Source organism: Hyla sarda, chromosome 1, assembly GCF_029499605.1.
Source record: "Hyla sarda isolate aHylSar1 chromosome 1, aHylSar1.hap1, whole genome shotgun sequence".
Taxonomy (NCBI): Eukaryota; Metazoa; Chordata; class Amphibia; order Anura; family Hylidae; genus Hyla; species Hyla sarda.
The window spans coordinates 225,946,391-225,959,687 of NC_079189.1; the positions used below are offsets into that span (position 1 = coordinate 225,946,391).

At 43.6% G+C, this 13,297-nt stretch overlaps 1 protein-coding gene across 3 annotated transcripts in view; it reads right to left on the bottom strand.

Moving 5' to 3' along the window:
* Positions 1 to 13,297, bottom strand: part of RBPMS (RNA binding protein, mRNA processing factor) — a 179,717-nt gene that overhangs the window by 89,288 nt on the left and 77,132 nt on the right. For all 3 annotated transcript variants that reach the window (XM_056568870.1, XM_056568872.1, XM_056568871.1), the window contains exons 3-4: positions 10,279 to 10,317; positions 7,584 to 7,646 (exon numbers count right to left, since the gene is read on the bottom strand). In XM_056568870.1, the coding sequence (XP_056424845.1) occupies positions 7,584 to 7,646; positions 10,279 to 10,317 (102 nt within the window). The remainder of the gene's footprint in view (positions 1 to 7,583; positions 7,647 to 10,278; positions 10,318 to 13,297) is intronic.

Sequence of the window (13,297 nt, forward strand, 5' to 3'; positions counted from 1 at the left end):
TACTTTAGATGTTAAATACAACTCCCAGTGTGGTCTCTCTGTATGTGATGCCTGTGCCCCCACCTCCCGCGGGCTTCGCTGACAGAACACACTGGGATTTATAGTCCTACACTATTAACCCTCTAAAACACAGGTCCTATAGAAGTAAAATATTCAACAGCTAAACACAAAGGTTGCTGGCTTTTACAGAACTAGTAGTATATTGCAAGCAGCCACTGTGTTACACAGCCTCCAGTGCCCCCAGGGACCCTCCTATCCCCCTCTATAGGACATCAGTGACAGTGTAAGTAATTGTAACTGTACTTACACAAACCTCCTCCAGTCACTGTGCTAGTGATTCCTCTTTGTATACTGAAGCTACTCTGGCATGTCTTAACACAGGTGCAGCGCCCTCTAGGCCAGCGCCTACCTCGCCTATAGGTGGCGTCGGCCCTGATTTCAGGGCACAATCCATGCATACTTCTAATCTGAGTGCAGGGGGAGAGAAAGACGAGACGTTCAGCCTGTAGAAAAAAAGTTGAGCAAGGGCCCCACAACTTTATACTTGGACCGAAGTGGGCTTCTGGTCAGGCCTAGTGTAGCTTGGTTTCTAGGTCATGATTTGGAAATTACTAGGCTGTGGGCCAAGCAGCGTGCAGCCTCTGCCTCACGGGGAAAGAAACCAGGAGTAGTGACTAGGGCTAGAGTAAAGAAAACTCCAGCTCCTTAGAAGAAAGGCATGCGCCAGACTAAACCTGCATGAACCTTTGTACTACTGTGCCTGTATTTTGCATCATTTCTACTGACATGAAGTGACCTTAGTGTCATATACAAGTTATCCCCCTGTAACTGGCTCTTTGTTCACACTGCCAACAAGAATACCTCAAACATCCGCCAGGAAACACACATGAAAGAGTGCCACAGGTGACTACAGAAACCATCCTACATCAATCTCACTCCCTCTGTCAAATATACAGCCCAGGAGTGTGAAGCCTTCTAGCCACTGTGACCATTGTGCCCCAAAGTGTGACCAATGTGAGGAGTACTACCCTCAGAATTTCCACTAGTTGTTCCTTAAAGTGTTTTCATATCAACTGGCTCCAGAACGTTCAACAGATTTGTAATTTACTTTTATTTAAAATAGATTGTCCTACCGCCAACCCTTCCCAAGAGCGATAGGGAGGTATAGAATAATGGAATGTCCACAACCGGAGAGTTTGCTGAAAACAGTTGGAACTTTTACTGCAGATTTTATACAACTTCACAGCAGGAACAGTCTCTACAAAATGCAAATTCTCTTGGAGATTGACAAAGGTTAGGACCTTAAGCAATTTTGAGTCTTTAGATTGATATGCGCTGTTCCATTGGATTTAGGGGAATTAGTTGCGGTCCAGTAGTCACCCTAGCTTTAGCGGGCATTAGATTAGAACGCACAGTTTAGGTTCTGCTGAGGCTGTTAGGTTGTTAGGCCTAGCGTGTCTTTGAAAGTTGCGCAGATCCGTCCTGATAGTCCGGCATCCACGAGAAGAGCAACCCAAGAGAGCGATAATTGGCTACAGCTCCCTTATATGGGCAGGGGCTGGACTAGTGCTAATTGGTCCAATACTTCTGACAATCACCTTTACATAGGATTATGGGTAGCATGTGACCCAGGGACCTCCAAAGGTCCTCTAACATACCATAGAGGATTCAACATAGTCATCTGACCGAAGGTGCTGCTACGCTAGACAAGGTAAGTATACTATACATTATATTAAATATACATTATTATTAAATATGAACATGTATAAACATTACAGTATTAGAGTAGAGGAGAGGCTACTAGGGGCTGTCCCACCTGGGGGACCCTACCTAAGCGTAGTTACTCTGACTTTGGGGACCACCATACAAGGTACGGTATGCAATACGGTACCGGGACACCACATAAGCAAATCCCCACAGCAAACCTCTCCTGCTCCAGACAGTTCCTGACATATGCAAATCACAGTAAAAATGTGTTACCATAATTCTGGAAAACTTCAGCAAAAATAGGCAAAATGCAGACTAAAGACTAAATCTTCATAAAACACTTCAACTGTGACTATGGAAAAATTACTGTTGTCTCTTGGGGATATTTCTCTGAAAAATTTTGTTTGGAGAAGAAATAAAAAAAATGTAATGTGACCTGACCCCAACCCACTTATGTGTCTAATGAGTTCACCTGTGTAACCTCTAGTACTAGCAAAATAATTACATGACCATCTGAAGTGATTAAATACCTGACCCTCAGCCAGAGGATTCATGGAATTGTATGCTGCATTACAGAACCTACATAATTGTGGATTTGCAAACCAAAATAGAGCCTATCCCATGCATGCCACACCAGCATAAAAAGGTAAGTACAAATCATACAAAAGAATAGCCTATGAACCAATACATATGCAGAAAAATATAGTAAAGAAAGAACATAGTGATCTATATATATATATATATATATATATATATATATATATATATATATAAATATATATATATATATATATATATATATATATATATATATATATATATAGATGTAAATTCTACCTGGCTACTCTGATTTTAAAACTGACTAAGCAGCAGTGGAGCGCATGGTGGACATATTTAGTTACATTGAAATCGCTCATTTTCTTTAGTGCATTATTTGGCTCATTCAAGCGCAATCCTTAATACATATTCATTTCACATACTGACGGTAGTGGCTGTATTGAAGTGAAGACATACAGTACTTTACCTGCAGGAAATCCATGAGGGATTCCGAGCTGTGAGCTTTATATTTCAGCCTGATCGTTTTCTGTTATTACAGGATAAAAGGTGTCTGACTTCAAATAAACATCTTTCTGTCACTCAGTGTCACGTCTAATGCAGCAAAGCACTGACAAAGGCTGGATGATGACTGGCGGACATAAAAAGAGGTGTGCTCGGCAATGCCTATTGGACAAATGTGACTTACACAAAGTTACAAAAATAAAAGCCTCCATTTGGGGCCACACAGCTAGTTTGTTTCCAGCACAAAGGCATCTTAGAGCGTGCGTTGGAAACCAAGCGCATGTGCCATAGTTGACATTGGTAACATACTTGAGATTGCCCATCAGTCAGCAAGTAAAGGAAGAGATAATGAGGTTGTCTATTCTAGGGATCCTGGACACAAGACAACTTGGGCATTTTCTAGTAACAATCTTAAATAATTAGGTAGGAAACTAAGTTATGCAGAACATTTAATTGGCGCAATGAAAGATAGATTTGGAATGTGTGCTAATATATCAACAACTCAGAAGGTGCCATTGATATTATGCTGACTGTACAAAAATAAAGCGTGCACACACAGATATACACTGCATTATTTTCCCTTAACATAGGTTCATAGAAAAAGGTGTCCTTGCTGCTCATAGCGACACATTTAAAGCCTGTACCTGCATACATATGGCTGCGCTTTATATCCGCAAAATGCTATGTGCTCGCCGCGTAAATTATTTCCACTGCCTAGAGTCATATCAAAGTAGAGAAACAGGTAGTCAGGGAAATGACATTATTTAGGGAAATATTTATATCCTAAACCAGGCATAGGCAACCTTTGGCACTACAGATGTCTTGGACTACATCTCCCAAGATCCTCCTACAGCCAAAATGCTGGCTGTCAAAGCATCATGGGAGATGTAGTCCAAAACATCTGAAGTGCTGAAGGTTGCCTATGAGAACAATGGGAGAGATTTATCAAAACCTGTTCAGAAGAAAAGTTGCCCAGTTGCCCATAGCAACCAATCAGCTCACTTCTTTCATTTTTAACAAGGCCTCTGCAAAATGAAAGAAGCGATCTGATTGGTTACTATGGGCAACTGGGCAACTATTCCTTTGCACAGGTTTTGATAAATCTCCCCTAATGTCCTTTCAGCACTGAAAATACAACTTAGAAGGGTAATTATGGTACACAGGATAGGGGATAGGTGTCTGATCGGGGGGGCGGGGGTTGAGGTCCTGACCACTGGGAACCCCCGCAATCTCCTACCCAGCACCCAGGTCTCCTCATGCATGGAGGGACCGCCGTACCATGTACGGAACACTATCGACCACCACATGAAGTGATTGCTGACATGCCTACTCCGTGTATTTCTATGGGAGAGCCAAGCATACAGCGCTCGTGTATCTTCATCTTTCTCATAGAAATACATGGAGGGGCGTCAGCCACAGCTTTGTGCGGGGGTCAACAGTAATCATTGCATGAAGCGGAGGTCCCCAGGGTGCCTGGCAGGAGATCGCGAGGGGTCCCAGTGGTCAGAACCCCCCTGATCAGACAATTATCCCCTATCCTGTGGATAGTGGATAAGAACTTATGTACAAGAGTTCCTCATTTATGGTGCGTTCACATGCTAGTAGCTAGCAGCGAGTTTCCTACTGTGGGAAACCCGCTGTGAGTTTCGCTACCATTGATTTAAATGGGTACGGGGAAAGTCCGCAAATCTGACTCTATTGCGGACTGTCTGTGGACCCATTCAAATCAATGGCAGTGTAATTCGCAGCAGGTTTCCCGCAGCGTGAAACCCGCTGCTAGTAATAGTGTGTTAACGCACCTATAAAGCACAAAATATTTAAAAAAATCTAGATTCACCAGACTTTAACCCCCCCAAAAAAAAAATACAATTAAAGGCCTATTTTAAAGTTTAAAATGCATTGCATATTCTAAAAATCCTTGTGTAGAACTATTAAAAAAAAAAAAAAAAAAAATGAAAAGAAAATAGTTTAAGCACTCCCCACACATTAATTTGTGCCTTTTCCAAAATCACTTGCTTTTGGTAGTTTTTACACATCCTCTTGGCTGTCAATTTTTTCAGCAAACACAATTCACACAATTTTGGAGTGTTTTCCAACTTACTTGGAGTGTTTTTAGCATTTTGACGGTACCACGCCCCTTTTAACAAAAATCACACCCATTTTCTCCGTTAAAAAAAATACTGTGTTTGCAAAGCTGTCGGTTTTGTGGTGTGAATTTTGGGCGCTCAATTTGGGCGCACAGTTGCTGCGACTGAAATTTAGGCGCACAAACCGATAAAAACAGTCGGGAAGCCTTTAGTAAATGAGGGCCAGAGTGTGACAAAAGATGTTGGTTGTTCCCAGTTGATTGAGTGTATAAGTTGGCGCAAGAATAAACAAAGAGGAAAGGTTAAAAGAGGAGGAAGACATCAAAGCCTCATGATAAAAAATACCTCAAAACAATATGCCTTGAAACTGAAGATGCACAAACAAAACAAACTAAATAAATGGATGGAAACAGGAGTCAATGGTCGTGACAGAACAGTAAGAAAATGTCTCAATGAAATAGGATTTACATTTAGAAAAGCCAAATGAAAACACATACAGAAAAACACAAGGTCTATGCCATGATTAACAATCATACGGTTTGAAACACGTTGGAGTTTCTGTTGTTTTTTTTTTGTTATTCTACTTATTCACTTTTTAGATAATGCCTATAAATACATTTTGAACTATTAACATCACTTCAGTGAAGCTGGAGAATTAAATTTTTCTGCTACAAGCAAAGATCAGTACATTTGGGAGGCTGTACCAGTAGCCAGTAATACAGGTAGTTTACCAGTGAAATGCCCGCTCTGATTGGTCAGTTCTTCCAATCACTGATATGTTTTGCAGATCTGGACTGTTTGTAGCATTGTATGTTCAGTACGGTCCAGAAAAGACCATTGTAAGTTGAGGCCATTGTAAGTTGAGGGACCACTGTATTTTACTCTATATTGCTCCCAGTGTATTTATCCCCCCTCCAAAAGTTGGGTAATGCTATTTTTTCCTCCTCTGTGTTAACTCCAGCAGCTTTGCAGGTCCTGCTCGCTCCCCCTCCCTTGTCAATATGTCACACATTCAGCTCGGGATGCTCAGCTTGAATAGTGAGACTATATCAAACCAGGCCTCCCGAGCTGGTTAAATTTGTGAGGCGTTGGCCCCATAGGGAAGAAAAGTGAACAGGGACTGCAAAGTTGTTTGGCAGGACACATTTGGACATCCTTATACATTTTCCCTTACACACATAAACTTCTAGCTTACAAAACATTATTCACAGTTGTCTACCATCTTCCAGAATCTACATAATCTACAGAAATGTGTAGAACTTCATAGATATTAAGCCATGTTTACAAGTCCCTATGTCATCACAGTAAGGGTTGGGCAGGGAGGATGAGTTGCTCCATAGTGTATAAATGCTGTCTAAACTACCATTAAACTCTTTACTTCGTGAGCCCTTGACATTGTGATACCTACTATTTTTTCTCACTCGAAAAAAGTTACCAAATACAGGAAAAACGAAAGAATACATGGCACATCTCATTGGAAGCCCATTTGAAAAACTATGCATATATTAGGCAGCATTCACATTACGGTTGCTTCCTATGGCTGCCGGATCCGGCTGGGAAATTTGAAAACCGGGTACTCCCGTATCCCTGCCGGACCCGCGCAGCTTCTCATTCACTTTAATGAGCTGCCCGGAGTCAGATAGTGACTCCACTTGGCTCATTTTTGCCCCATATCTGGTTTTGTGAGCGGACTTAAAACCGTGGTAGCAAACGTAATGTGAATGCAGCCTTACAGAAGAAGGTTAAGTGCTGGCTAAAGTTTTCATCTAATCTCAGTAATTGTGCACATTGAAAAGCATTATTTTGATATGTAATAAAACAGTTTAGCTAGTAACGGAGGAGCAGTGGTACCTGGAGCCCTGTTTAGACTGATCATAAATGTTGAAACTACATAATAATGAGACCAACCGAAATGATTCCGCATACAATAACTAAGGAAATGCTGAGTTGGGAATAACGTTGTTGTATTATACTCAGGTCACATGGGGTCTATCCTCTGCCTTATCTTTCCTCCTGTATTTGATTAAACATTTAAGGGAATATGCTTTAAATTAAAATGTATCTGTCCAGAGAAAGAGCAGAAAAATATATCCTCAGAAATCTTTAAAGGGAATGAGTCATCAGAAAATGACCTATTGTATGAATAAAGGTTTTGTCCTCTTCCCCATTTTAACAAATTTAAATAAAACTTTGAATGGGAAAAAAAAAGATTTTAAGATACTTTTTTTTGTCTCATTTTGCATTTTCTATTCTATATTATAAAATAATCCTAAAATCTGGAAATGTTCATTCTCACCACTAAGCCTCCTGTTATGTCTGTGATGACAAGGAGGATGACAATAGATGAAGGTCAATGCTCGGCCTCCCCTTCCTTGTGAAATGACCTCTGCAAAGGTCACTGAGTATGCCCAATGCCGTTTTGCTGTACTCTTTGATGCCATTTATTTTTTTTTTTTAAGAATGTCAGAAATAGATTCAAAAGTATTGGGAAATAAAGAAAGGATTTCGACTTCTCCTTTCTGCCGGATCCACTTATGGCTATATCTTGGGAAAAAACTGCATTCCAGCCTTATTCAGCCCAAAAAAATGAAGAAGACCAATGTTTGCAAACTAGAATTTCACACGTCCCTTACTTTTTTGGAACAAAAAAATAATAATATTCCGCAATTCCATTTCAATGTAAAAGTTGATGTAGAAAAGGTAATATGAGGAGACAAATGTACTACTCACATTTAATGCATTCTTGGCTGCTTCTGCTTCTGATCTGCTGTCGAAACTTACAAACCCAACAGGCTGGGGATAGAAGAAAAAAATGGACATTAAAATATGGTAAGGTGTACCCTGAATAAGCTGTACATTAATCTACACAGCAGGTTAGTATTATATATGCACCATGCTTATTGAAGATCGAGATCAGAGTTACCCTAAAAGTAAATGGGACCTCCTTGCAATACCAAACACATCCTACATATGAGAGGCATTGTTTAAACAATAAAAAGAGCAGAGCCTTCAGAAACATTATTAAATGTAATAAAAGGGTTAACCGAAAACAACATTCAATCATCTTCTATACTGACATTCTACAACTTAATGCCAAAGTGCTGATGTACCTCACAGATCGGAAACTTGGCTTCTATCTAGACAACCTTGATCTTTCCAGGTCTCATCACTGCTTTAGGGAAGGTTCCCCTGATAGTTCCCTATTATGTGATGTCACGGGATCATAATTTAGGTAAAGATGTCATTATTCTGCATATGCTTTTTTGATCAGCTTAAGGATGAGTTCATGAAGGCCCGTCATTGTAGAGTGCAGGGGAATATCATATGAACAGCTTGTGCAGGCCAAGAACATTATTAGCAAATCTTTCAGTACGTGGTATTTCTCTCTGTTATCTGATATGAATAATGGATTACTATGTGTGAGCTGACTAAAGGTACAAAAGCTATCTAGAGATGTATGCAACATTTCAACCTAGCAACACATGTGCCTAGAATAACATTATATTTGCTTTCCCCCGGTCAGTAGCACAATACAGATCATAGGCGCTCCAGTGATGGCCAGGTTACTTATGTGTAGAATATAAGCATGAGATCATTGTGAATGAAAGGTGTTAAAGTGATGGAAAATCACTAGTAAAGTTCAACCTCTGGGACCCTCACCAATCAAAAGGATGAAATGGGCACAGCACTGATTTAGCAGTATGCCCATTCAAAAGTCTGTCCTGTACAGTGGATATCCCTGACACCAGCTGCAATTGGAATTGGAGAGCACCGTTTACTTAGGGTTGGGCACTAATGCATAGGGAAAAGCAGTAAAATGATGCAGATTGTCAGGATCTGTGCAGAGGTCATAGGTCAGAACTTCACCGACCACAAAGAGATGGCATCTACTTGTCCTATTCCGTCACCTAGCAAAAGCCAGGATTCACTGCATTAGTTGAGGTCTTCCATAATGCTGGGTTTCCACACAGGTTATTTTTTTGGGGCCATTTTATGAAATACTGCCACTGCAGTTTTTGAGCCAAAGCCAAAGTATATTCTGGACTTACATTGCCCCTTCCTACTGGATCTACTTCAGACAATGGTTTAGAAACTACAGTGGCAGTTGAAAAAAAATAAAAATGCCAGAAAAAAACCTGTGTGAAAACCTAGCCCTAACTTGTAACTCCCGTGGAGAGGCCATCAATCAAAAAGTCCCAGAAAACCCCTTTAGGATATGTTCACACAGGCAGATCTTTTGAGAGTTTCCTGCTACGGGTTTTAGCATCAGAAAATCTGCAGCAAATTATAGTGAAGTCAACACAGCGGGAAATTTGCAAAAGTTCCACCCAAGTGAACATACCCTTACAGTCTGTTCACACAGCTGCATATTTTGGATTTTGGTGCATATTTTCAGGTGTGGATTTTCTGCTGCTTGTTTTCTACTGGTAGGTCAATGATAAAATACGCAGCAGCTGAAAAGCAGCAGAAAACAAGAAACAGAAAATGAGCTGCAGAAAATCCGCAGCAAAATACACCCAAGTACACGGACCCTTAGGACATGTTTATATGCCAGAATTTCTATGCGGAATTCAGCAGAAGAATTCCGCTGGAAAGTCAGCTGAAATTTACTGCCTATAGACTTTAATAGGATTCTGCTGTTCCATTTACACAGCAGAATTTCCAGAAATTCTGCAAAATGTAAAGACCTGTTTTTAATTTTGAAAAATTCGGCAGAATCCCATTGAAGTGTCTTGAGAACACAGAATTCCACTGCAATTCTGCAATTCCAGAAGTCTGCCGTGTGAACATAGCCTTAGGATACATTCGCATGTGCGTATTATGATGCAGATTTTATGCTACTGATTTTCAGCTACTGATTTTATAATTGACTTTGTATTTCCATGGTGGAATTTTCTGCTGCAGAAATTCAGCAATGTACGCGGTGCAGCAGAATCCAATTAAAAACAAGGGGAGGCTGCTGTATCCGAATTTCTGTGAAATTTATCTTCTTAGACATTCCATAGTGTGAATGAGCACTTATCATTAGAAAATATACAGCAGAAAATCCTGAGTATAAAATCTTCTCTGGAAAATCTGCACGAGAATATGCACATATGAACGTACCCTAAGGATCCCTGTTAAACTGGAGAAGCTAGTAACCCAGCAGTTATAAAACAGTGAAAAAGCAAAGACGGCAGGCTTCATACAAATCTCATTTCCAGTCTAAAGCAAAAAGTATGAATTAAAATGATTAGATCGTAAAATAACAGGACTAATGCTGTTGAGGGCATTGTGCATTAAACAGTAAGGAAAATAAGAAATTATAGATATGCACCTATAGGGAACTTAAAATGAGCTCTGGTTAACATTTAGTCACATATCCTATACTATACTTCATCATGATGTATACAGACATGTTCATGTCATCATTGTCTTTTCTTACCTGCTTTGATGTAAGTTTTATTAAAGAACCTTCATAACCCTGAAACAAAAAGAACATGATAAATGTTGTTGTCAGTCAGTGACAAAACAGGAAAATTATGAAAGTAGATTCTGCAGCTCAGAACTGTAAATCCAGTCTTTATTGTCTGCCCACAGGAAGTATGGATGGACAAGCAGGGCTCTGTACACTGAGGACAAGCGGGGCTCTGTACACTGAGGACAAGCAGGGCTCTGTACACTGAGGACAAGCAGGGCTCTGTGCACTGAGGACAAGCAGGGCTCTGTACACTGAGGACAAGCAGGGCTCCGTACACTGAGGACAAGCAGGGCTCTGTACACTGAGGACAAGCAGGGCTCCGTACACTGAGGACAAGCAGGGCTCTGTACACTGAGGACAAGCAGGGCTCCGTACACTGAGGACAAGAAGCGCTCTGTGCTGTGAGGACAAGAAGGGCTCTGTGCACTGAGGACAAGCAGGGCTCTGTACTCTGAGGACAAGCAGGGCTCTGTACACTGAGGACAAGCAGGGCTCTGTACACTGAGGACAAGCAGGGCTCCGTACACTGAGGACAAGCAGGGCTCCGTACACTGAGGACAAGCAGGGCTCAGTACACTGAGGACAAGCAGGGCTCCGTACACTGAGGACAAGCAGGGCTCCGTACACTGAGGACAAGAAACGCTCTGTGCTGTGAGGACAAGAAGGGCTCTGTGCACTGAGGACAAGCAGGGCTCTGTACACTGAGGACAAGCAGGGCTCTGTACACTGAGGACAAGCAGGGCTCTGTACACTGAGGATAAGCAGGGCTCTGTACACTGAGGACAAGCAGGGCTCTGTACACTGAGGACAAGCAGGGCTCTGTACACTGAGGATAAGCAGGGCTCTGTACACTGAGGACAAGCAGGGCTCTGTACACTGAGGACAAGCAGGGCTCTGTACACTGAGGACAAGCAGGGCTCTGTACACTGAGGACAAGCAGGGCTCTGTACACTGAGGACAAGCAGGGCTCTGTACACTGAGGACAAGCAGGGCTCTGGACACTGAGGACAAGCAGGGCTCTGTACACTGAGTTCAAGCAGGGCTCTGTACACTGAGTTCAAGCAGGGCTCTGTACACTGAGGACAAGCAGGGCTCTGTACACTGAGGACAAGCAGGGCTCTGTACACTGAGGACAAGCAGGGCTCTGTACACTGAGGACAAGCAGGGCTCTGTACACTGAGGACAAGCAGGGCTCTGGACACTGAGGACAAGCAGGGCTCTGTACACTGAGTTCAAGCAGGGCTCTGTACACTGAGTTCAAGCAGGGCTCTGTACACTGAGGACAAGCAGGGCTCTGTACACTGAGGGAAAGCAGGGATCTTTGCACTGATGACAAGCAGGGATCTGCGCACTGAGGACAAGCAGGGCTCTGTATGTTTTATTTCTCAATTCCTTACCATTTTCAAAATATTTGTTAGTTGTCAGTGAATAAGAACACGTTTATTCAGAGGCTGCAAACCCATAAAGACCTTGTCCTGCTCTCAGCTAACAAGTAGATACTACTCTATATAGTCTATAGCTATAGCAGTGATTCCCAACCGCAGTGCCGCGGGATTTTGCCATCAAATTTTTAAATATTTTCATTTCCCTCCCTGGCACCGCAGAGGGGAGGGAAGTTTGTGTGTGCTGTGCATACGTACCCCAATGTACCCCTCCCCCCTGTGGCCCAGTGAGTGCCCTGACAGAGAGGGGAAGAATGCGGAAGCTATGCTGGGCCTGTGTCATGACCTGTGCCCCAGTGTCCCCCTCCCCCCTGCACGCAGTGAATGAGTGCCCTGCCGGAGCCCTGAGTCGGTGCCCTGCCGGTGAGGAGAAGAAAAATGGCTTGCTTAAGGTACTGTACCATGCCCATCCCCTCCTGTCACCCATTACCACCCCCCTCTAACCCATATCCGTCCCCCCACACCCATGTCCATCCCCCATCCATCCTCCCACCCTCTCACCCATGTCCCTCTCAACCCTTTCCATCCCCCCCCTCTCACCCATGTCCATCCCCCCTCACCCATGTCCACCTTGTTCACCCCCCAGTCTACCCCCTCACCCATGTCCATCCGCCCTCTCACCCATGTCCACCCCCGTCCCTCTCACCCATGTCCATCCCCCCTCTCACCCATGTCCACCCCCCCTCACCCATGTTCATCCCTCCATCTCTCCCCCATGTCCATCCCCCCTTTCTCAACCATGTCCATCCCCCCCTCTCACCCATGTCCATCCACCCACTCTCACTCATGTCCACCCCCCCTCTCACCCATGTCCACCCTCCTGTCACCATGTCCACCCCCCTGTCACCCATGTTCACCCCCCATTCAACCCCCTGTCACCCATGTCTACCCCCTTATTCACCCCTCTGTCACCCCTCTTTTATCCCCCTTATCATCCTTGTCCACCCTCCTGTAATCCCTGTTTACCCCCATATATCCTGTGTCCACCCTCCTGTCATCCATGTCCATCCCCCGACACCCATGTTCACGCCCCTTGTCCACTCTGACCACCCCCAGTCTACACCTCTGTCACCTATGTCCACCCCCCAATTCACCCCTCTGTCACTCCTGTCCACCTCTCTTTTAACCGCTTGTCACCCTTGCCCACCCCTCTGACCCCGTCTCCCATGTCCAGCCTCCTGTCATCCATGTCCACCTTGGCCATTCCCCTATCCACCCCTCTGTCATCCCTGTCCATCCCTATGTCACCCATGTTCATCCCCCACTGTCCACCCCTCTGACCACATCCTTGTCACCCATGTATACCCCATTACACCCCTCTGCCACCCATGTACACCCCTCTACACCCCTCTGCCACCCACGTGCACCCCTTTACACCCCTCTGCCACCCATGTACACCCCTTTACAGCCCTCTGCCACCCATGCACACTGCTCTACACCCCTCTGTCACCCATGTACATTCCTCTACACCCCTCTGCCACCCATGTTCACTACTCTACACCTCTGTCACACCTCTATCACCCCCTACACCCATCTGTTAC